Source organism: Carya illinoinensis, chromosome 1, assembly GCF_018687715.1.
Source record: "Carya illinoinensis cultivar Pawnee chromosome 1, C.illinoinensisPawnee_v1, whole genome shotgun sequence".
In the NCBI taxonomy this organism is placed as follows: domain Eukaryota; kingdom Viridiplantae; phylum Streptophyta; class Magnoliopsida; order Fagales; family Juglandaceae; genus Carya; species Carya illinoinensis.
The window spans coordinates 28,870,144-28,896,820 of NC_056752.1; the positions used below are offsets into that span (position 1 = coordinate 28,870,144).

At 36.5% G+C, this 26,677-nt stretch overlaps 1 protein-coding gene across 6 annotated transcripts; it reads right to left on the reverse strand.

The window, feature by feature from the left end:
• Positions 1–700: 700 nt before the first annotated feature.
• Positions 701–17,911, reverse strand: LOC122314679 (uncharacterized protein At3g49140). 6 transcript variants are annotated; one of them, XR_006243860.1, is made up of 13 exons: positions 17,702–17,911; positions 17,162–17,282; positions 16,555–16,780; positions 16,283–16,385; positions 16,111–16,175; positions 14,083–14,178; positions 13,882–13,980; positions 12,057–12,210; positions 10,256–10,365; positions 9,850–9,999; positions 2,734–2,785; positions 1,460–1,542; positions 701–1,125 (listed from the first exon to the last, which is right to left on the reverse strand). XR_006243860.1 is itself a non-coding variant. In XM_043130198.1 (13 exons), exons 1-12 carry the CDS (start codon positions 17,733–17,735, stop codon positions 1,507–1,509), a joined length of 1,290 nt encoding a protein of 429 aa, XP_042986132.1. In that variant the 5' UTR covers positions 17,736–17,910; the 3' UTR covers positions 701–1,125; positions 1,460–1,506. The 6 variants fall into 6 exon arrangements, 5 of the variants coding, with proteins under 5 accessions (XP_042986132.1, XP_042986158.1, XP_042986119.1 ...); XM_043130198.1 differs by having other exon boundaries at positions 2,734–2,829; positions 17,702–17,910; XM_043130224.1 differs by lacking the exon at positions 1,460–1,542 and having other exon boundaries at positions 17,702–17,910.
• Positions 17,912–26,677: the final 8,766 nt, after the last annotated feature.

Here is a 26,677-nt window from a genome sequence, read left to right on the forward strand (position 1 = left end):
AGAACTCGAACGGCTCTATTACCACTTTGTTATAGTCTTCCACAAATCAAGAAAAAGAACATGTAAAAGTATTCAACGCTGATCTTCGAGAGATCAGATCCTAGAAGAATAGGTTTTATTCACATTCAAAATGAAAATGTCAGTCTCAGATTTTATACGTTCAAATGGCAGTAAAATTCGTTACACTGGGAAATGGCATAAACACAATCTCGCTACATTAAGTGAGGGCACCTCTGTAATTCTACCCTAGTAATGAATCACTTGCCACACAAACGCTCACAGTGAGGGCTCACTTATCCCTCAGTTCCACATGACTTCGATCCTTCACCACTCTTCCATTGCACTTCATCTACAAATACGACAACCCATCTTCACTGCACCCACTCACACATGACACCCCCTAACAAAATCCCAGATTATTATTATTTTGGTTTCCCATGGTTGTCTTAACGGGAGTAGAAAAAACAGAAGAATAGATGCTGGTCTACCCTATATCTGCCTGCTCTGCTTGCACTCGTATCTGTCTTTTCTCTAGTTAGGATTCAAACTTATGTGACACTTTTCAACATATTGGTAACAATCTGAGTCTCTTTAGGGGTAATAATTACTTCCTTCCAATACAAAGTCAATCATTGCTATTCCCTAGTCAACCTTTAGCATATAATTTCCACTTTGAGAGAGAGAGAGAGAGAGAGAGATGTTGAGAGAGAAGGCTCAGCCAGCCATCATTTATTGATATACTGCAATCAGTCCGTATACTAGGACTTGCACAAAAAAAGGAATAAAATTCTTATTCTGACAGATAAAACTGATGGAGGATTTGGTGGGGAACAAAGAGGATGGGGGTGGGGGCATAACCGTTGTGTACATTACAAACTCAATATGCAAAAGCATTAGTCCAAGAAACAAAAAGAAAATGGTTTTCAGGGGACAGGCTACGGTTAGAGAGAGAGCTCCTATATAAGTTAAGCCTGACATTATCTTCAAGACTGATCCTAAAAACAGCTGAGTTTAGTATGAATCCACATCCCGAAGTCCAACCCCATGATTTCTTAATTTTTTGCGGCGAGAACGGGGAAACAGAAGTTGCTGAATCTGCTTCTCGGCTGCAACTTCAGAAGTTGCCTGAAAAATACAATATGAACACCAAAACTGTCAATAGCGCCACATAGTTGTGTAAAATGTATAGATCATTCTATCTTTCAATGAGTTTTTGACACTAAAAAGGGATATTCTCACATGTACACAGTTGATTCTTGTTGAATGAGAACTGAGGTGAAACAGTTATTAATCATAATGTCTAAACCTTTTCCATAAATTCCCGCAAAGATGTTAGTTTATTTAATGGTACAAAGAAAACCATTTAGAAGCTATCTTGCATTTTGGTAGATGGGATTTTGAAAGAGTGTTTCAGTCAGGTTGAAATAGGCGATATAAAAAAAGGTCTCAAAGATCAGACCTTACTCAGTAAATCACTCTTACTATCCTGGTCGAAACCTATTAACCTCATGAAGTTTTAGGTAGGATCAGGTCTGGCAACATCTGAATCAAGATTGACAGCATGTATGGCAAACCCTTATTTGAAATTCAAAACAACATACAAGACACACAATATGCTCTCAAAGAAGGGAAAAAATACTCTTTCTCGGTCCCATAGTTTTTCAGGTATTGGCCATGGAGGCATTGCAGCCATCAGTGAAGGATACCCATGATACAACTTAACAGCATGGAGATGAAAACACAATATTAGTCTGGAAAGCTGCTAGGGATGGAGGTGGAGAAGTATTATTAGTAGCTAAGTCATTGATCAGCAGCCATGGAAAATTATTGCATTCAAGGACCAATGATGGTGACTAATTTACCAGTCTCCGCAACTGGAAAAAAATAATGAACAAAAAAAGAGGTTTGCAACACACTTAACGGAAAGAATTTTGCAAGCGAATGATCAAGGAAACGATCATCTAACAAATACAATCAAAAAGGGGTTGGCAGAAACAGAACAGGTCAACGATTGCATTATCTAGTTGGCCAAAGACAGGACTACAGATTGATCTGGAAGAATTATGAGCAGATCAACTATAGAATCATCTTGAAACTTCATCATGCCCAATTAACCATTAATGGCCCAATAGAGTCATATTCAGCATTGCATGCACCCATGATGTAAAATCTCAACGAAGTGCAGGTTAATTTGGGCAATGCAGCTGGTAATAACCCATCAGATTCCTCATATTCAGGGCAGATGAAGCCAGTATGGTCCAAGTTGTCAAGAAGATCTGGAGAGTAAAGGATATCGATGTCATGGTGGTCATAAAACAAAATACCTTAAGGCCAAGATGGATGAATTAAATACTTTCTCGGAAAAAAAAGAAAAAAAAAATACCAATTGTGAAGAAAAAACTACAGATCAGGAAAGGCTGCAAAGGGAAAATCCAACATTCAGATAAAAGCAACTGGCTCTAACTTGTCTTCACCACAGGCTATACAAATTGCAAACTACCTTATTGAAGCAAAACACATCCGGAAAAATCATTAGTCACAATGGTAATCAGATAATTGCTAAAGTCATTTGAATAAGCTTTTATTTCATACTGTTCACATCCTTCTCTAATCTATTTAGAAACTGTTTGAAGTTCACTATCATATTTTCCAATAGACATATACTGCAGTGGATTTCATAATTGACACTGCCTGAAACAGAGTACATTCTCAAGATGCAACTAAATAGCTTACCTTGACTTTGAAAGGAAAGCGATGTGTTTGTACTTCCACCCCAGATAAAACCCTAACATCAATGCCCAGACTGTCAACCCCAATCAAATGAGCTGACTATTAAATCAGAAAAAAGTGATCAGCAATGAACTAATCAACTCTAATTATTAAATGTCAAATGCAATAAACTATATAATATTTACAAACTAGAAGAGAAGTGTGGGCTATATGTTGGATGATTAAACATGTGATAAAACTAAATATATAGTTCATATAGAACATGCCATCAACTTTTGCTCATCTCCATAGCTTTCTTTTTTAACCAAATAGCCACCACAACTGATATTCTATATAAGCACTTTGTGTTTACATAAAATTTGAAAAGCTTAAAGCTCTTTTCCTATATGGAGTAATATTTCTCAATATGCTTCATCGAATTTCATCCTAAACAAACCAGACTCTTGCAACTATAATCCCTTGAAGCTAGAGGGGGGATACTAGGAGCTTGCTTCCTGGGGTTCATGTTCAATACACAAGCATCATAGATAAATTTGTCATTGTTTTTCGTATAACAACACAACTTTCAAGAATACATGCCTTGCATTCTAGTATTCGTAGGACTTAAATTCTCTATAGATGTCCTGTTCAAAGTCTATAACTGGCATGGTTTTAGAACAATAAATCTGCAATTGACAAATACTGGCTAAACCATTGGAAAGGTCACTGGAGATTACAAATAAATCCACAATTGATGCTTCTGTCCTGCTTGCTAAGCCATAAACTTGTGGAAAAACTTCCTTGAGTGCCCGATCGCCGCATCATATGTCATGCCAAAATTTTACCTTTATTTCCAACATTGAAGCGAGTATGTGCTGCATATGTGTTCCACCCTCTTCTTATATGTTTCCATACCCCAACTCCATAAGGCCCACTCACCTCATTAGAACACCATCCTCCCCATGATTCCCCGTGCTTCAAAGCAATGATAGTTCGCCACAAGGCCTCCCGTTCATGGTGATATCTCCATAACCATTTGTCAAGCAAAGCTTTGTTGAAAGATTTCAAATTCCAAATTCCCAAACCTCCTCCTTTGATGGGAGAGCAAATTGTGGCCCATTTTACTAAGTGGAATTTAAACTCATCATTTATCTCTCCCCATAGGAAATCACGTTGGAGTTTCTCAATGTGATGAGCCACCTTGGCGGGGAGTGGAAATAATGGGAGGAAATACGTTGGTAAGTTAGAAAGAGTGCTTTTGATTAAAGTCACCCGATCCCCTTTGGATAAGTACATCAGCTTCCAACCAACTAATTTCCTCTCCATTTTTTCTAGCACTTCATCCCACATGGATTTTGATTTGAACTCCACACCCAAAGAGGCGGCCAAGATATTTCATGGGTAGCTGACATATCTTACAATCCAAGATGGTGGACGTCATACTCTCCACATTGGGCACATACTCCATTGGCACTGCCTCTGATTTAGCCAAATTCACCTTCAACCCTGACGCAGCTTCGAAGCATAATAGGAGAGCCCTCAAAACTCTAATTTGCTCATGTCTAGCCCAACAAAAGATTAGGATATCATTAGCAAACAATAAATTAGATATGTTGAGCGAACCTGTAAGTGCCCCACCCACTGGGAATCCTGATAGGAACCCACCCTCCACGACCACTCAAATCATCTTACTAAAAGCTTTCATCGCAAAAACAAAAAGAAGTGGAGAAAGAGATTCACCTTGTCACAATCCTCAGGAACTTTTAAAAAAGCCTTTTGTCATACCATTCCCCAATACAGAAAAACAAGCCGTATAGATACAATGATGGATCCATGTATGTCATTTCATGCCAAAGCCACATCTCTCAAGCATATAAAGTAAGAGTCTCCAATTGACATGATCATAAGCTTTCTCCATGTCCAACTTGCATAGGAGCCCCAGCTCTCCCAACTTAATTCAACTCTCCAAGTGAATATTCATTGGCAATAAGTCTTGAGTCAAGGATTTGCCTGCCTTTAACAAAGGCATTTTGAGACTTCGAAATCAAGCTTTCCATCACCTTGCTCAACCTATTCACCAAAACTTTGGATAAGATTTTGTATAACCCACCCACCAGGCTAATGGGACAATAATCTTTTACCTCTACAGCATAAGGCCTTTTAGAAATGAGTGCTATAAAAGTTGCATTTTGACTTTTCTCGAACCACCCGCTTTCATGAAATTCATGGAAAACCCCCATGATATCTTTTTTAAGCACATCATAACAAAAAAAGGCCATGGAGAAGCCATTCGGGCTTAGAGCTTTGTCACCCACCATATGTTTTAATACCTGCCTGACCTCTACCTCATCAAACAACCTTTCAAGTTGTTCCATTGCCTGCAGATCAAGAACATCAAAAGCCAGCCCATCAAGTCTCGGCCTCCATGAAAACTGTTCCGAAAGAAAACTTTCATAGTAATTGACAATGTGATCTGCGATCTCAGTTTGGTTGGATGAGGCTACCCCATCTATCATCAATGTTTCAATAGCATTGTATCACCTACGCGAGTTGGCCACCTGTGGAAAAAATTTATGCATCTATCCCCTTCCTTCAACCATAATGCTCACAATTTTTGTCAACTAGATATTTCTTCCAAAAGAGAAATCCGTTCAATGTCCGCATTCACTTGGGTTTTGCAAGCGAGCTCAGTTTCAGATAGTACCCCCTCCTCTTCCATGCCCTACAAGCCCTTAAGCTCCTCCAAGATTACATTTTTTTGGCTTTCCACGTCACCAAACACTTACGCATTCCACACCCTCAAATCTTTTTTCAAAGACTTTAATTTTCAAGCCAAAATATTACTAGGATTGCCATGAAATTGGTAGGAAGACCACCATTGTCATATTCTGTCTAGAAATCCATTTGACTTCAACCACATGTTCTCAAACTTTACCTTAAGCCTCTTCGAATGCTTCTGTAGTTCAAAATGATAGGAAAGTGGTCCAAACACAACCTGGGGAGTCTCTTTTGAATGAGGTCCAGATAGTGTGCCTCCCAATCCAGTGAGATTAGAAATCTTTCAAGCCTTTACCAAGATTGAGGATCTCGGTTGCTTGACCAAGTGAAAGAGCCATCTAGAAGAGGAATATCTTGTAAATTTTGTTCAGAGATGAAGTTAGAAAAGTTTACCATTGGTGGGTTGAAGCCAGAACCACCCGATCTTTCACTCGGAAAGCAAGTGACTTTGAAGTTGCCGCCAATGTACCAAGGTAGGTCCCATAAGCTGCTAATACTGGCCAACTCATCCCATATTAAACTTTGGGCCCGGTCAAGATTAGGCCCATAAACTCATGCTAAAGTCCACTGATAACCATCCATGACACTCTTAAACGAGCAAGCCGCCACATAATCCCCCACTGATAAATTATTGGAGATATCTCAATGTTAATCTTACTAATGTGTGATTGTTCAAAAAGGCCCTTTGGGGGAAGTGGCTTTCTAGTTGTCAAAGAGGCCCTCCATGGCTTGGGTCATGCCTAGAAGTATTGAGGAGTCTTTTTATTCTTGGAGAAGACTAGGCCACAGCCCACAAATTACAGCTGATCCCTATTTGCCTACGATCATGTTTAGATAGTAGATTAACCCTATTTGCCTCGTTTGATGTATTTGGAATGTGAGAAATAATAGAACCTTCGAGGATCATGAGCAAACAATGGAGGGTTAATCTACTATCTAGACATGATCATAGGCCTTCGCCATATCCAACTTGCATAAGAGAGACCCAGATTTCTAGATTTTAATCTACTCTCTAGACATTCATTGACGATGAATACTGAGTCCAATATTTGTCTTCCACGTACAAATGTGTTTTCGGGTTTCATAATGATCTGCCACAAAAGTTCTCCAAGACGATTTGCAAGCACCTTGGAGATAATCTTATACACCCCATTCACAAGGCTAATAGGCCGATAATCCTTAACCCCCGATGCCCTAGTCTTCTTGGGAATACGTGCAATAAAAATAGTATTTAGACTTTTCCCAAATTTCCTAACCGAAAAAAATTCCTGGAATACTTCATTAAGTCCTCCTTCACCACTTCCCAACAAGATTGGAAGAAACCCATAGAAAATAAATCTAGACCAAGTGCATTGTCTTTGACCATCTTCCTCACCACTTCAGGAACCTCGGTAGGGGTGTAACTGTTCCAATTCGGTCCTGTTTTGGGCGTATTTTAGAATCAAACCGGTATACACCGGTTTTGATAATTGAAGAACCAATACCAGACTGATTCATCCTCGAAACCGGTACTTCCAGTTTTACCAGTTTTAGTCTGATTCAATCTGATTTTCCGAATGAACTAGCAAGGTCAAGCGCTCAAGAAGTCAAGCTTGGAACAGTAAACTGATAAATTTAAAAAAAAATGTCTAAATATAAAAATGATATGCAACAAAAATAATAATTATAGTAAAACTATTATAGTATATGTACATTATTTATAAGAATTATATTATCATATATGTTAGCGATAATATGATAGTTACTTAAAATTAAAAGATTTTATGTTATATTAATTTTATGTTATAAAATTAAAATTTATATATTGTATCAAATGTTATATTAATTTTATGTTATTAGATTATTATACATGAATTTTAAGATTTTAAAATTTCATTTTATATTAATTAGAAATTTAGCATATAATATAAATATATCATATAAAAAATTATTAATATATAATTAAAATAAATTATATATATATGAACTGGTCTAGTCATGTCCGGTGTAAAAAAAATAAAAACCGGTACCGGACCAACCAGTTTTGCACTGGACCGAATACACCAGTCTAGTTTGGTTCGGGCGTTTTACCAGTTTTTATTTTCAGCACTAAACCTCGGTCTCCTCAAACGGTCTCTCTAGCCAAGAGACATTCTGCTGCTCAATGGACTCAAAAGCCAGCACATCAATCTTCGGACTCCACCAATGGCTCGGTAAGCAACTGTTCAAAAAACCAACATGTTCTTGAATCACAAGAATCTTTGTACAAGCATCTCAGTCAATATTCATCATCTCAATGGTATTAGTTCTTCTATGGGAGTTGGCCACTCTATGAAAAAAGTCTGTACTTCCATCACCTTATTTCAACCACAAAGCTCGAGATTTTTGACTCCACAAGATCTCCAATAGAGTAACCCTCTCTAGTTTTGAAACTAGTTCTATACTCCAAGAAGGTTCCTCCAAATAAAGGTCTCAACCCTCCTATGCCCTCTCTACCTCATGAAGCTCCTCCAATAGTGACTTCTTGCGATTGCCTATATCTCTAAAAGATTGCACATTCCAAAGCTTTAAATATTTCTCTAAAGCTTTCAATTTGCCTAAAAAAATAAAGCTAGTGGTGCCTTGGATCTGATAGGAGGACCACCATTGCCTGACCCATTCCACAAAGCCTTAAGTTTTTAGCCACATATTCTTGAACTTAAAGTATGTTTGTCCTCCTTAAATACTCCCACAATCCAACAAGATGGGGAAATGATCAGAACATAGGCAAGGTAGTCTTTCCTGACATAACTCCGAATAATGAGTTTCCCATTCTTATACACCAAGGTAGGCCCCACCAGCTATGTACCCTGGCTATCTCCTCCCATAGAATGTTTCTGCTGCTGTCCAAAATCAGCCCAAAATTCCAGCAAAAGCCCACCTGGAATTATCCTCCACATTCTAAAAGGAACAAGCCACTGTGTACTCCCCAGTATGCTCCTCCATTTTATCCACCACCCTTCTATCCCACATAACAATTACTCCACCTGAGGCCCCAACCAATGAAAGAAAAAACCAGTTGACATATGAACAGCTCCACAAACTTCTAACAGTACTTCTTGAAATAAGTTCCATCTTAGTTTCCTGCAAACACACAATGTCCACCTTCCACTCACGGAGCAAATTTTTTATTCGCAGGCGCTTATTAACCTCATTAAGCCCTCGGATATTCCAAGATATAATCTTGGGCATCATAAAGAAAATGTCGACCCCCTTTTGATCTTTCTCTTTTTGAGCAGCCCTCATAACTGATAGACCAAGTCAATCTCTTGAGCTCCCTCTGTTTTTTAGAATCAGATTTCTTGAGCTGAGCATTTCCTACTTGAATGGCAGTAAGCAAATCCAAGAATTGTTCTTCAAAACCTTCACACTCCCCACACAATGTTGGATTTCCTGCACCTTATGAATAACCTAGTCAAAGGCAATAGGTTGGCACGGTGGCAAAGACTCCAGAGGTATAGGCTCCCTGTCCATCTCAACCCTTTCCCTGGTTTCCCACTACGATTCCATCAGCATCCCTATCTCCTCCTCGGCAAAGGGAGACCTGCATTCCCACTCAAGAATGTCACTCATAGGAACTAGCATCTGTAAAAGCCCTTCATTGATGTCTCTGTCACCCCCCACCTCTGTACGCATCTCATTATCGGTAGCCACTGTATGAAAAGCCTTCATCGGAAGGGGTACCACTGGAAACTCCACATCCCCATCATCTCAGCTTCCCACCGTCCTTTTCTGTCCACACCGTGACGAAAAACTGCCGATCGATGGTGGAAGATGTTGGTAGCCCGTGTCTAGTACCGATTATGTAGCTGCCGTTGACTCCACCATTACTCTATCCTCCATCTCAGCCACCGTCAATGGTACCTCAGCCTGCTGCAAGACTAAAGGGACACCCTCTGGTTAAACACCTTTTCAAGCCTTGATGGTTAAAAACCTTGGCTGACTGCTTCACAAAGACTAAAAAGTGATGCAAGGCAGGTGTACAATTACACATATCACATTGATATCAGAGGAACTGAAGGTATGGCACCTATGATACCATACCAAAACTCCATCCAATGTGAAACCTTAGCAACATGACAAAAAAGTGGGACCGGATAATGACATGAATATCTAATGAAGCAAATAGCAATACATTCATGTCCCAAACGTTGTTTATTAAAATATTGGTTGTAATGCAATTGTCCAAATTAAAGGAAAAACACTAAGGTCAAAAGCGTCCAAGTTAAATTCTCAATAGGAAAAGGTGTACTATAACATAGCAAATAAGTAAGCCACATTAGAACTTCATGTTAAATAAGAATATATATATAATGAAGCAATAGAGTTTTGCTTATTCTTTACCTCAACATCCAGACCCTTCTTTTTGCAAAGAGCTTTAAGAGCAGCATTGCAACTAATACCCATCTCGCCAAACCGCTCTACAATTGCTGGAGTAGAATGTGCAAGAACATCAGGCTCAGCATCTAGAAAATCTTGCAAGCTAACTTCAGACTGCAAACATTCAAAGGAGCAAGAAATAAATTAGCCTAAAGAGGTTTGACGGACACCTTTTTTTCTAAACTAAATGCGTGTATAGAAACAAAAGCTACTTTTTTACACCATTCCTCTTTATTTGAGTCAAAGCACAATATTCTTTGCAGCAGTAGGCAGTAGCAATCATTGTTATGGAACGTCATTTATTTCAGGTAAGGCAGGACAATAATAGTCAAACTTACAACTATGACCATGTAAAGCCTAATACACATGCCTGGGCACCATACACAGAGAATAGCTCTATTCTCATCATCTCCAGCCTGTACAAAGTTGAGCCAGTGTTGACTTGATCACTTTCAGAATTCAAGCTCGAGAATTCTTCATCTATAGACAAACAATTACACGTTAAATGATAATGCAATAGACATATATGCTGGTGACTCTTATCTGCAACCAAAAATATTGACACAGTAATGGTATTCATGCATATAGTTTTCAGACATTGCGGGTATGCTTAGTTTCAAAAAACTTTCAGACATTTTTACAAAAATCTTTCAATTTCAATCCAAACATCTTTTGGGCACAAAATAAATTTTATATATCAACAATATTTTTCATGTTTTTTATAAGTAAAAAACTATTTTATATATATCAAAAACATTTTTCATACAATCATTTGGCCGAGCTTTTGTGAAAAATAAAACATAAAAACCACAACTTTCATGAAAACCCAAAAAACATATATCAAAAAAACTTTATCCAGACTTTTAAATTTTACCTACCCACTTTCACAAACTCCAATACAATGCAATTTTCAAAAAATTATCATCCATGCAACTTTTTATTCTAACTACACATATAACAAGACCATATAGAAAACACATCTCAATTTTTTTTTTAAGATTTCTCTAAAATTAGAGAAAGTGTTACTCACCAAGCATGCCCGCACTTACCCATCTGTGATGTTGGTTGAGTTGAAACAGCCAACATTGTTTTCAAACAGCCAAAATTGTTTAAAAACGTTTCTCTTTGCCCACATGAGCTTGAATTTGCATTTGGTTTGTGAGTTGAATGCGTTCAAATTAGAATCAGATTATTATGCTGTTTTTTGGGCTTGCTTTTTGAAGCAGGAGATTCAAACATCTTAATTTTAGTAATTTGGGACTGAAAATCTAAAGAGATATAACCTTTAATAAGTAAAATTTAACCCACAAATTGGCAACCCAAACCATAGGTGGATGAAAGGAAGGCTGGGAGTCACCTGGGCATGGGATTTGTTAGTCAGTTGATTCTACAGGTTTCCCCCCACAGACCCAGTTATCATGCCATTTCCGTTTCTCCAGTCGCCACCCAATCCCTTTCTTCCATCACACTCCATAAAGAAAAGGCTCCAATTTTTCTAATGCAGAAAAACCAAATAGTGGGGTGTTTGCAAGACAGTATGACTTGTTTGCATGATGTGGCAAAATCATCACTTTAAGGGGAACCTAGAAGTTGGACATGTCAACCCCAGATAGACAAAAAAATTCATTCAGAACTTTTACTGGAAAGTATTCACAGGGCAGATGAGAACACTTTTTTCTCTTCCTTCAATGGTTCAACCCCAGTACATTGCCAGTCTGTAGGGGAAGTCCCTAGAAAGAAAAGCTAACATTTAAACTTAAACAATCTAGAAAATTCAAGGTGGGGGAAGGGAAAAAAAGAAATCCAAACTAAGAGAGACCAAAAAGACATGAACTTCAGTATAATTGTACCTCAAAGATTAAAATTTTCCCTATTTATAGAGATGACACCATAACCAATATTAAAGACAATATATGCATGCACGCATACACAAAACCAAAGATATAATGCACCTGCAGAATCTGATAAACACACAAATGAAAAACATTCGTGGGGTTTTAAAATTATAATCAACAATTTTAATGTTTATTATTCCTAATGATTCACCCAATTCATCACTCACACACACACTCACAGGCACCCATCCACCCACCCACACCAAACAAACTCTCTGTGAGATGTGGTGCAATAATTCAAATGAGCAACGGCAGAGGAGTAGAAAGACGATATACCTTTCCAGTCTGAGCTGTATCCATCACTATCTACACAATGAAACAGCGTTCTAATATATGATTCTTCATCAGCAAAAGCAGGTCTGAGGCAGCCCACAATGGAAACACCATTGGACGGATCATCCATTTTTTTATTGTACTCCATACCAGAGGCCTACATGAAACATATACTCGGTAAATCACTATCATAAGAAGGAACAAAAAAATGAAAAAATAAATAAATGGCTCACCTATCGAAATAGTTAACTTACAGTTTCATCAATTTTCAAATTGAATAGATAGAATATAAAGAATCAGGACTCATTATATAAAATGTGGGATGCATAAAGTAAACATCACCCAAGAAATATCAATCATATATTTGTTATAGCTCACAAGTGTTTCAATTGGAAAATAGATTGACAGTACGCAAATAACTTTGACAACAATTTAACATTGACTAATTCAGAATTCACCTCTTAACTAGGTGTTACCTCCTGCATACTCTCTGTGTACTTGGGCTATGCCTATTCTTATTAATATAATCTTTTATTTATAAAAGGAAGTTCAGAATTCAGATATGTTGCCGAGCATGACATTACTAATCTATATATGCACTAGCAGCCGAAACCTAAAGGTGCATCTAAACAGTCAAATATGCCATTCCACTTAATTTACAAAAAATGTAAGATGAGTACGTTACTATTTTATGATGGTCAAAATTTAGTCTATTAGGAATTGAGGATATTAGGCATAAAAAAGATGGAATGGTTTAAAGGTTGAATGAAATCATCCCATTTACTTCATACTGAATAAGGTTTCAATCCTAAAAAATCATATCATATGCCCTGCAACAAGTTCAAATTAGAGGATAGATGTCATGCCTATCGATCCTATGAAAAAAATAAGAAATCCAAAGGTAGAACACTTGCGTTCTTTGATCTAACCTAACTGCCACATAATCTTTTTCATCGGCCAAGACATTTCAGCTAACTTTTCCACCAATGGATGACTCAGGAGTTCTATAACTGAGAAATTTGTTGCATAAAAGCTCATGAATAAATTGAATGTATAATAACATCATCTCACTTAACCCCAAGGGGTTGGCCCAAGTGGTGAAGGCTTGGTCTTGGGGTATCACTCCCTTCAAGGTCCAAGGTTCAACACCTCATGGGTGCAAACAATCCTTTGGGGCCACACCCCCTAGTGAAAAGCTAGCAATTTAACCAGTTCTGTGTAGAGAAACTTCCGAGGGTGCAGTGCATGACCGGGGTTTACTCTGCAAGGGTGATTCCAAAGGCCCTACCTTGGAGAGGTTCCCCGACATTAAAAAAAATTAAAAATTAAAAAAAAAATCTCACTTATTCATTCCATTTAAAAATGTTAGTCAGAAATCCTTACCAAAAAAATAAGAAAATTTTGGTTGGATTTTTGGACGAAAGATGAACAGTAACCACGCATATTGTAATTGAATATTTAAACTAGTCGCCATGCTATGAGGTCTCATAGTCCATTATATTAATTCGCCAAAAATTATTTTGTTCTTAGGTCACAACTTGCACAATTAAATGAATCAAGCAGATACATGTGACTGCATTTAAACTTTTGCAAATAAGCATATATTTGGTAAAACCCATGTCCTAAATAAAATGAGCACTAGTGTATGCAAATGCTCGCTATTGAGACTCCCCCTTTTCTTTTTAGGACAAGGAGACAAAGATTACTATAGTATCTTATTGTTAAATGAAATTCTTATATGAGCAGGGTAAACGCATTCACACAATTAGAGATGGTTCAGATAAAGATGGCGTCTGACTTAGAAGTTGTCAAGCCGATTAGTGATTACCATCGTCAAGCATTTAGCAAAATAAATAGGGTGGACCAAGCTAGAAGTATCTAGCATTCCCCAGTCCACTGAAATATCAGGCCCTTCAGAATCCACAACCTATTTAATCCCAAAACAGAAAGGAATAAGGTAACAAAGAAACAAAAGGATACAGAAGTTTACCAAATTCATTATAGAAGTAAATGGTAAGTGATAGCTGACCTCATCGTCAAAAAAGCCTTCTTCAATAGAAATGTTGTGTACACCAGCTTTGTTTCTGTTCTTATATATTGGAATCTCCATTCCAATCAACACATTCTGATAAATCATAAATCCAATGATACCAAAGCCCAACATGCAATTGTACCATATAAAGAATTCTAGAAAAAGACAAATAACCAGAACTGGTACAATGATGGCAGAAAAATTATTATGATTAATAACTCCCAGTTCCTGATAGCCATGTTAAGGTGAGTATAAAGTTCGCTTGAAGTGACTAATGAATATAGATGTAATTCAAACAAAATTCTATCTCTATGTGTGTTTGTGTAGATTCTCAAAAAAAGCACACATTCATTTGTATATACACTGTAAAACTTATAATTCTAGCCCAAACCATCAATGTAAGTTACACTTCTCTTGCTCTCATAAGCCTTTTGTTACCATGATCTCTGCTTTGGTCCTAGAAGAAATAGTTTTATTGCATTTATATGATTTATACAGCTTCCCAACATGTTCTTGCTACCACCTAAACACTTTTAATGCAAATTTCTATATTATAACTAACCACTAGACATCTCTTTGATAACTTTCCAGAGTTTTATTAAGTTGCATGGCTGACAGCTAGTTTCCATGATAAGTTCAATTGTTTAATAAAGGAGTTGTTTGGAATAGGTTTCATCCCATCCCATCCCATCCCATCCCATCTCATCTCATCTCCTTTCCAAACGTCACTCAAACAAAAACACTTTTTCAATTTCAAATTTTCAACTTTTTTATCTAATCATTACCTAATCGTTACAAATTTCCCAAACTTCCAAACAAAACACAAAAAATAATTTAACTTTTTTAAATACCAAAACAAAAATTATATTACAAAATATTATAATAATATTTTAACTTTATTTTAACCTTTTCATCTAACCATTTCACTATTATTCACAGATTTCTCATCTCATCTCATTCCCCAAGCATCCCCTTATTTTCCAAGTACTACAAATCATGCATCTTTTGATATGATATCATAGATTCACATCTTTTTTACATGCAAATAAAATCAATCATTGAAACATTTACTCTGACATAAAACTTAAAAACAAAAAATAAAACAAAAGTACATGTTCTGAATTCTGATTTAAGGGTTGCAGGACAACTGTATTTAATACAATAGTATGTAGCACTATTAATGCAATATTATATATTATAATTACCCACTAAACTATATTCTAAACACTTTTAATGCAATATTATATATTATAACTACCCATTAAACGTCTCTTTGATAACTCTCCAGAGCTTTATTAAGTTGCATGGCTGACAGGTAGTTTCCATGATAATTTCCATTGTTTAATACTTATTTTCCAAGTATTTCAATCATGCATCTTTTGATATGATAGTATAGATTCACGTCTTTTTGACATACAAATGAAATCAATCATTAAAAAATTTGCTGTGACATAAAGCTTAAACAAAAAATTAAGCAAACGTACAATTTCTGAATTCTAATTCATAGAATGGGCCAGTTAATGGTTGAAGGATAACGATATTTAATACATTAGTCTATAACAGTCCTCTTAAAACAAACACCTACTTGCAAAAATATATCATGCAAACATCTTAAATTAGCAAAAAATAAAGACAGTGAAAGGAAAAACTAAATGTCAAAGCACATAACCATTGAGAGAAAGAAAGAAACAATGAGAGGCAGATATGGAAACACAGACAGACAGAAAACTTGACAATGAAAAAACTTTTTTTTATTGGCACCGGGTGTCCGAGAACAAAGTCCCAACCAATCCCAGGGGTGCACAGGCCCTCGGAAAGAACTAAGTAGCACATATAAAATTTTTACCAAAAATATCACATAAACTGACCTACGTTTTTAAATTTAATTAACAACATATATGATTTTAATATAAAGATCCTCCTCCTAAATGGTCCCCAAGTGTGTTTCCAACTATGAAACTTCCAAGCTGCAGAGTTTTCATTTGAAAAAGAAGATAATTTATATGGAATCAAGAAAATGCTGACCACAGGGTTACTTGCTCCACGATCTTCTAAGATGTTTGCATCATCCAAAATTTCAAAATATATATCTGAATAAATAAAGGGAATAAATCAGGTTGAATCATAATCAAGCTGGTATAAAAATATGAATGTATCCACTCAAAATCTGACTCAAAAAATAAATAAGAAAGCAAACCTCCGTAGTCATCAATAACATACTGAAATTCAGCCCATGAAATTTGTTCATGTGGTTCACAATGTACCATCCCAGGAAAGACCAGCAAAGCAAAGTTGTTAGCCTAAGACAAAAGGAAAATTCAGATCATGAATAGTAATACCAATACTCTTCAATTTTTTCCACAGACAGAATTATTAGGGCACATAATTAGCATGCAGGTTAACATCCTTTTCTAGTCCTAAACATAAAATAATTAGAATTAGTGCATAGGAGCATTAACAGGTACATACCTCGACTGTGGTTCTTGCAATTTCAGCTGAACTAAGCTTAGTGTAGCGGATTCTTCTGGAAACTTTTAGATCTTCAAGAGGATGGTAAGCTCTGTCACTGGTGTAACTAGAAGAATCAGGAACAGAATCTGGGTAGTCAGCAGCAACTGAAACTTTTGAAAGACAAAGATCATGTCCCGAAGACATCCAATGGAATTGAGTTGAGCCGAAAAATGGAATCTTGCATCTGAAAATTGACAGAGGAAATTTAAATTTTTCTCTAGCCAGAAAAGGATCAATTTAATTTGAAATATTTGGAAAGGCAGTACAAAAAAGTCTATAAACAGCAATTGAGATGAAGAGGCCAAGTAAAAGAGAAGAAACCATGGGATCGTTTTTCCTTTTCTCAGAATTGAATGTGCATAAAAAGATTTAAAAGCTTTATGCCTTCAGGACAAAAATAAACAAATAAATAATCCTCTTGGTTCCAGTAAAAATAAACCAAGCGATAAAGTTATTAGAACCAAATCTAGTCTTCAAGGAATGCTCTAACGGTGTCATACATATTTAACGAGATGCAACCACCAAGTTGGATTTATGAATTACTCGATTATCAAGTAATATACACCTTATGCCAGCAGGAACGGGAACTCTACGAAGATCAAAACAAGGTATGAGGCAGCCGTTTGTTATCCCATATGATGTTGAGCAACAGACCCCCTCTGCATGACATGCACCACAATAAGGAACTGAAGGCACAATAGTCAAACAAAGAAAGGGATTATTATGTGAAATCCGTTAAAAACGAAAGCATGAATAAGGCAAGTTAAAAGGGGGGAATGAAATTAAAAAACATATATTCAGATTTTTTTTCCAATGTTTCCTCAGCATCAAACAGATGAATAACAACTGTAAATAGCCCTTGCAATCAACTATTGCATGGCGGCCTTTCGTCAACAACTAAATAACAGTATTGAAGTGCTCATTAGCATTCAGAGTAAGCTCTATATTGGCATTGGAGTTGAAATTTTGCAGAAAGTCAAAATGGGTTTCTACTAAAACATGCAAATCCGAAGGGGTATTCGACAAGTTCTGCTACTGTCAGTATCATTTTCAAGCATAACAAAAAGACATGCAAAATAATATAAAAAGGGGCATCCGCGATTACCCAGGGGGAGTGAAGTAGCAGCTGCGATCGCCATGAGAGAGGGACGGAGAGATCAGAAGGAGAACAAACAAAGCGCTGTGCCGTTGTCTGCGAGAAGCATGTAGTAGTCTGGTTAGCTCATCACGATCGCTTGGCCAGATAAGAGAACACTGACACTACAGGGGTTTCTTTCGTTTCTTGGCGTGCCAAATGATAATTGGTTTTAATTTTCCTTTGTAAAGAACCTCAAATGTAAGACTGTTCTTCGACTCTCCATTAGTTACTGCTCTCCGGCTCCTGGGCCCCACTAGAACCTATTTCCATTTTGTTTTATAAGTGAGAAATATATATATATATATAGAGTTCATCAATCAAATAAAATGAATTGAGATAAAAATTAAAAATTAAATAAAATATTATTAAAATATATTTTTATAATATTATTTTTATTTTAAAATTTAAAAAAATTAAATTATTTATTTTATTTTATATAAAAATTTAAGAAAATTATAATAATAAAATAAAAATAGTTGTAAAAATAAATGACTATGCTGTCAAATATTAATTGCCTTCCAAATTAAGAATAGAAATTGATATCATTTTTTATTTTTTATTTTTTTGTGTAAAGAGAGATTAAAACAATATTAAATGTTGATATGGACCTGTTCTGTCGAATAACTTTATATCAAATAGTATTAAATGTTGTAAAATTCATTTTACGTGTATATTTCTATCTAAACCTGAATCATTCAATTCAGTTAGATAATTTATTCAAATACATCGACAAATTATTAGGTTTTGATCATTTACATCTTCGATTGAGATGTCTTGTTAATACTGATGAATGTAAGATATATAACACAATCTTTGTAACAAAATATTAGTTAAATATATAGATATGTATAGTAGTGTAATGAGCAAGTAGTAGCCTTTTCTGCCAAAGTTTTGAATTTCGTTCCAGTTACCATTTCAGTTGAAGTATTAGAATGAAATATCTAATTACTAATATATTTCAGTATATCGTTTCGAATTAGTCATTATATAAATAAATTATATATAAACAAGTATATATTAAAAAAAAAAAACCTATATCTCAAACTGCCTCAAAAACAAATTAACAAGTTAAATTCTTTGATAGTAGTTCTCGATCCAAGTCTTAAAACCATACATAGGATGTGGGCTTTATACTTGGGTCACAAGGTATAGTGACAAAGGCTTGATCCATAGATTGCTTCCCCTACCCCCCACCTATATATCGGGTAACTTCATGGAAATAGTCGCACAATTATAAAGCCATCACCTTTCTAGTCAAAACATAACAATAAATTTCATTGGGGATCAACCTAAAAGTCTTGAACATACGTAGGATGTGGGCTTTGTACTTGTTAAAAAGGTATAGTGACAGAGGTTTTTTCTTTTTTTTTTTTTTTGAAATCAAGATAACTTTCATTGATCAAACATCATGTTACAAGGAATCTAGCTGAACAATATGTCTAACACAATTAGGAATCTCCTCTAATTCATAGAGGTCACAATCACTCAAGAGGGCATCCTTGGCAAGGATGTGGGCTGCCTTGTTATAATCCCTCTTAGTGTGGCAAAAGATCCAAGAAGCAAAACCTTGTAGAACCTGTTTTGTGTCCTCAATGATTAAATCACCTTGGCTCCAATCAACTGTTATCTTCTGCATTCTCTCCACCACTTGCAACGAGTCCCCTTCAAAAATGATAGGATGAAAGCCAACATCTTTTCATAATAAAACAACCATAATCATTACATATGCTTCTGCAGTGAAGGGAGAGATCTTGAAGCTTCTTCTTGCTTAGAGAGTGCCAAGAACATGGCCAGTATTGTCCCTAAGGATTGCTCCAATACCAATTAGGCATATGGTTTGATTAAGAGCAGCATCCCAGTTCAATTTGTAGGTCCCCTTAGTAGGTGTTTTCCATCTTTGATTCCTTTCAGAGTAGATTATAGTTGTTGCAATTGGGGCATTCTGTTTTGTAGCTTTAAAGCATTTTAGATCATCCTGGGCTTTGTGAACAATACAGTTTGAATGTCTAAACTCCTTACCATGCACAAACTTATTCCTCCTTGTCCATGTTAGTCTCACTATCAATCCTGCTTCCCCTAACAATGTTTTTGGTAGCTTGTCAATCATTGCTGCCAGATTTCTTTGAAGGACAAGCCATCTAGGGAAAGTTTTTGAAGTGGTCTACTAGCTTGACTCTAGACTTCTTAGGCAGTACCACAATTTCATAGAACATGACCTGAGGACTCTTCTTCAAGACCACAAATTGGGCAGTTGTTGTCCTCTCTAATTTTTCTCTTAAATAGATTAGAGAAAGTTGGCAAAGCCTCATTACATGCCCTCTAAAGGAACATTCTAACACCATTGGAACCTAAAATTTCCACAACAATTTCCATAAGCCACTTTGTGCACAGTTAGTTAAGGGGCCACTTACTTGATTGGACTAAATTTTTTTATGAAGATGATAGCCACTTTTCATTGAGAATATGGCATTTATGGTGCCTCCCCAAATCAGTTGATCTTCTCTATTTCCCAAACTGATTGGGACGGTTTTAATTAATTCCACCTCTTGCTAAGTAAACAAGTTAGAGAGAATTTTGTCATCCTATCTTCTGATAGAAGAGTCAATTAAGTTAGCCACCAACATCACATTAGTTGAACCATTGGACCAATTTTGTGGAGTAAGGAATTGGGGTCTAGGAAGCCATCTATCCTCCTAGATTTTCACCTGTGAGCCATTCCAATTCTCCATTGCAAACCCTCTATTAATAACTTGATACCAACATGCAAACTCCTCCAAGCCAATGATGGTCGAGAGCGTACTTTTGCATATAAAATTGAGGCATGTGGGAAATATTTTTGATTGAGAATAAAGGCAGGGAGTGAAGTTGGGCATTGTAATATTTTCCACCCATTTTTTGCTAGTAGAGCCATGTTAAAGCTATTGAAGTTTATGAAACCCAAACCTCCTTAATCTTTTGCTTTACTAATTTGGCTCCACTTTATCCAATGTATCTTGAACTAATCCTCACTGAAATCCCACTAAAATTTTCTTAGAACCTAGTCCAATCTATTGGTGATGGATTTAAGCAGGAGAAAGATATATTGTGTATGTGGGGATGGCATGCAGCATAGATTTCAGTAGAACTTCTTTTTCAGCAATTTATAGGCTGCTTGTTTTCCAATTGGTGATCTTGGACCATACTCTATCAATCAATCCATGAAAGCAAGCCACCTTTGCTCTTCCCACCATGGCGGATAAGCCTAAGTATCTCTCAAAAAATCCTGTGGGAGTGACTTCTGCAATTCGAAGAATGTTAGTCCTGCTATCAAAATGTATGTTTTAGCTAAAGTAAATGGATGGCTTTTATTTGTTTAACAATTGGCCAAAAGCTTGCTTATATACATTCAGAATGCTCATAAACCTCCTCCATTCAAGGGTATTTGCCTTGCAAAAAACATGCTATCATCAGCAAAAAATAGGTGGTTGACTTTAACAGGACCCCTGCTCACTAGTACACTTGAAAGACTGCCATTCATCTCTACGTAGGACAGTAGGTTTGAGAGGGCTTTTGCACAAAAAATAAATAGGTAAGGGGATAGGGGATCCCCCTACCTTAGTTCACGAGTTGGGTTGAAATTGTCCTGAGCTTCATCATTGAGCAAAATAGAGTAGGAAACAAAAGTGAGGCAATTCATCACAAGGGTTGTCCATCTTCTATCAAACCCCATCTTGCACATCATAAAGGATAGAAATGACAACTCCACTCGATCATAAGCCTTGCTCATGTCAAGTTTTAAAACCATGTAAACTGTCTTGCCTTACATTCTTATGGACATGGTGTGAAGGGTCTCACATGTGGGTCTCATATGCCACCAAGATGTTTTTTGTTATGGCCCTACCTGGAATAAATGCACTTTGGTTCAAAGAAATTATGTCAGGCAATACAAGTTTGAGTCTATTTGATATCATTTTTACCATAATTTTATAAATTACATTGTATAGACTAATAGGTCTGAAATCAAAACTTTTTTGGGATTTTTGACTTTTGGGATCAAGGTTATATATGTATCATTTACACCTTCCAAAGGACCTACTTTGTTAAGGATGCTAAGCACAAAACTTGTCACTTCCTTGCTTGTGATGTCCCAAGTTGGTTGGTAGAATAGAGCCGAAAAATCATTCGGTCCTTGGGATCCCATCCCTTTTCAGTTGGAAGACAGCACTCTTGACTTCAGCTTCTATAAATTCCTAGAGTAGAAAGGCATTCATACTATCTATTACTCTTTGAGGCATTTCCCTTAAACAATCTTCAATTCCAATAGGAGATGAGGTGGTGAATAGGTCTGAGAAGAAGCTTGTGAAGATGGCTCCAATTTGCTCTTTGTCAGACATCATCATGTTCCTGTGATCCAGAATTTGTGAAATCTTATTGACTTTCCTTCTATGTGAAACATGCAAATGGTAAAAGGTTGTATTCTTGTCCCCTTTTTGTAGCCAATGTTACTTGGCTCTTTATTTCCATCTCAATTCATCCTCAGCAAGTGTTTGGTCGATTTCACTTTGCCACCTTTTGACAACTTCCACATGATTCCCACTACTTGCTTATTGCAACTCACCTAATCTCTTTAGTTTCTATCTTATGTCATTTGGAGCCCTCTTGCTTACTTTCACATTCCATTTCTTTAAATCAATTTCACAGTTCAATAGTCTTCTTCTTATAATCTCAGCATTATTCTCTCCATAAGCAAGTCTACACCATGCTTCTTGAATTGTTGTAGCACAATCTACTTTTAAAGACCAAGATGCTTCGAATCTAAAGCACTTAGTTTTAAAAGTTGGTTGCCCTCAATGAGAACCAATGCAAATAAGCAGGAGGGAGTGATTTGATTTCAAGGCTAGAAGTACATTGTAGCATGAATCATTAAAGTTTTGCAACCATACTGGATTAGCAAGTGCCTGATCCAACCTTTCTTTGGTGAAATTTGGCTCACTTCTATTATTAGCCCAAGTAAACCTAGGGCCTCTAGTTAAAAATAAGTTCAAAGAGCACCATTCTAATGTGTTCCTGAAAGATTCCATATGTTTGTAGGGTCAAGGGTCACCTTCCATCTTCTTAGCCTGACAAATAATCTCATTAAAGTCTTCACAACAGAGCCAAGGAGTATGAGCTACTGGTTTGAGATACTTAAGGAACTCCCAACTTAAATGCCTCTTTGAGGTTTTTGGGTGACCTTAGAAACTCGTGAAGAACCATGGTTGCTCATTTGCATTTGATACATATGCACAAATGTGCCACCTTGAGTAATTATGTATAACCACATTAACATTAACACTAGTTTTTCACATTAATGCAAGCGCCCCACTGCTTCCTCTACTATCCACAGCTAGGCATGCCTCAAATCTTAACCTGTTGCAAACATCTTCAATTCTTGCCTTTGAACATTTTGTTTCCATGAGAAAAATCATGGTTGGGCACTTACCCTTAACTAAGAGGTTAAGGGACTAACTGTCCGAGGGTTCCCAAGCCCTCGACAGTTCCAAGCTAAGATACTCATTGATGTTAGTAGGGCTGGGGTTCATCCACTACCTTAGCTGTGTTGTTCTCATTAGTGTTCTCATTCCTCTTTAATCTCTTTGGATCATGCTCATTTTTATTAGTGCTTCTATTTCCACCCCTCTTGATACCAGTTCGCATGGAATAGTTTGAGATATCAGTCAGGATTCCACCTCCATTTGCTCCAGTTTGAGAGTGCCTCCCTCGAGCTAGTCTCTTCCATTTTCTAGTGTTGGTTTCGACAGAGCTCATGCCTTGTTTCTAGCTAGCATCTGTACCAGGTAAGTGACATGTCATCTCTACTTTTGAGTCTGCTTTTAAGCTATAATCCATGTAGAGATTATGTGGTGCCACCTCACTACTTACCAGTCTCCTTTGGACATCAAGTGATATGATCAAACCTTTTGGTTTTTCAATCAATTTCAAAGGTACATAGTCAGAGTCCAGTTCCATTTTAGTGCAAGTACCTGAAGTGATTTGGATCCCTAGTTCATCTTCGACAGTGATCAGCTTGTTTTGGTCTGGTGCTTCTTTTTAGCCTAAGGGTTGACTTCCATGTTGAGCTTTATTGAGTGACCCAAGGGTAAAGTCTGTACTATTACTTACTTTTGAGGTTTCCTCTGTTGTCGAGTGTCCTTTGCCACCTTGAGTTGATTTTTCCAGGATTTCTTCTGCAATTTTATTTTACAAATTTGCTGAAAAAGCATGTGGAATAGTTTTATTTTTTGGCCTAGGTTCTTCCCTGTTACCACCTCCCCTTTCACCATGCTGCCCCCCTTAGTGGTGGTTGTCACCTATTGGACCACCGTATCTGCGACTATCAAAGATGTTTGTGTTCATGGGTTGTGCTCGCAACCATGAACCAAATTGCTGAGGAGTTTGTTCATCACCCTGTTGGTCATTAAGTGGCCTCATGCAAGAGCTTCCCTTATGCGACAACACACCACACTGGAAGCAGAAGTTCTACAACCTTTCATACTTGAATGGAATCCAGTTATGCTTATCATCAAACATAAGTCATTTACCTTGCATCAGAGGTTTGTGGAGATCCACTGCCACCCTAACTCGAAGGCATCTTCCCCATGCACGCCCATCTGCCCTGCTTCCACCCTGATAACATGCCCAATCGAGGAAGCAAATTCCTCACCAACGTCCTCTGTCATGGTGGCTAGTCGGAGGTTATGAAGCTGGCCCAAAAAGGTTCATAATCAAAGTGTAACGCATTGATTGATATTGTTTCATCAACCTCTTGTAAAGCTAGTAAACTTTTGTCAAAGAACCAAAGTCGACCACTAAGGAACTTCTCTTTGTCCACCAATTTCTGGAATTCTATTAGGAAGCACTGGTCTCCTAGTTCCTTGAACTTGACCCAACCCTTGAGCCTCCATACTTGAGACATGGTGACCCTAAAGGCCTTTCTATTAACTCCCTTTTCCACCAGGGCTTTTTTAATGATCAGCTTATAATTTTATCTTCTAAACATAGAAGCTGTCAAAGTAATACAATAGTAAATCCCAAGATTGAATTCACAGAGACAATGGGAATTAAGCAAACCTTTTATAATTACAAGATAAAATATTGACGTTTATGGTGATAAGAAATTTTGAAAAGAAGAAAGTCTTGAACTAAAATGTGGATTATTTACTAAGGAAGTGTAGACTAAATTAAGAGTATGATTAGTGGCTGTTTTGAAAGTTCAAGCTCGAATTAAACTGAAAATAAAAATAAATTTATGATTCTAAAATTACCAAAACTAAGAGACTTGGAGAAAGTGTATAGCAAATGAACTAAACTTGTAAGAAACAATAAAACAAACACTTGGGATGCAATTTTCATTCACTGATTTGGAGATGGATTTACTTCTTTTTTCATCGTCTCTCAACTACGCTCTCATTCCTAGAAGTCATAGTCGGATAATATAGCAATGAACCTCAATTCTTAGCCTAATAAAATTACTTGACAAATTATATAACAATTGTAAGATAGTGAAAGAAAGCCATCCAGTCTTGTTACTTGTTCAAATATCAATTGTGCCTTTACGTCTACAGCCAATCTAAACCAAGAATAAAGAACTTCAATCATTTCTAGATGTAAATTGAAATATTATCTAACAAATTAATCATTGAAATCACACAATATTGAAGAAAATATACCCAAAACAATCATAAGTTACTCATTGAATCTCAAGTCTAAAATCTAGCATATCATCTCTAAATTAGTAAAATGTTCAACAATGATAAACCCTAATATTTCAAATTGTTGTATAAAAATAAATGCAGAATAAAAAAAATAAAACCAGTCAAGAGAGCACAAATCTGGAAACAACTAAGAAAATGCTGAGAAAATACAATCTGCCGAATGAATAAATCACAAGATTTGAAATGAAAGTGAAAACTGCAAAATAAAAATCAAATCTGAAAAACAATAGTCTGTCAATGGTTAAAATCGTAAAACTGGAAACTAGAAAAGAGAGAAATCTAAAACCGAGAGAAAAAAAATGCTTCACGCCAACTCCCCTTTGTTCGTCAAACGTAAACGAAAGAAAAGAAAACAAAAACGTAAAGTAAGAGCTAGCCGCCCAAGGTCTAAAATCGAAAAGCACTAAAACTAGAAACAAGTAAAGAAAATGAAAACCAGCCGCCTAAGGTATGCGTCTGCCCAAAACTAAGAGAAGATCGGCCAAATCAAAACTACTCAAAAGAAAAATAAATATAAGTTGCCGCCACCTTCCGTCTGGAATGAGAAACAGGAAACTAAGCTAAAAACAGAAGGAAGAAAAATGAAATAAAAACTGCCCTCCAAAACCGATCTCCAACCCAATAAATCCTCCAACCAAAAATTGCCAACATGCTGTAGGTTGCTCCCTCTCCATCCGTGCTGTTTTCCTCTACATTTGGCGCAATGCCTCTACATTTGGCGTGAACTGCTCTGCTTTTTGGGAGACAAGATGTTGTGCATGAGTTGGTGCTGCTGTCCAGATTTGAAGGCCACTATGTGCTGCCCATTTTTGTTCTTTTCTCTTGAATTAGATTGGCTTCCACCAAACCCATAATCAATCCTTTTATTTCCTCATAAGTCCCCACTCTTTCTTTCCTTCCATAAATGCCTATAATATATAAATAAAATGATATTATAGTTTAATTATTTCAAGGGCAAATATGAGATTTTGATGTGCAAAATATTAGCATCAATAAATTCTTCATTAAGTGTTAAAATTTGATGCATAATTAAGTGTTCAACCCTTATTTGATGTAATAAATCACTTACTAAAACAGCTTAATTATGCATTTCTAATACTTCATCGCACCCCCCAACTAGCTCTTTGCTAGTCTCTAGCAACAAGAGTGAAAGAAAATAAAACTCTTAACTTTCATCCAACATAACTGAAGTAAAAAATCTATGCATAAA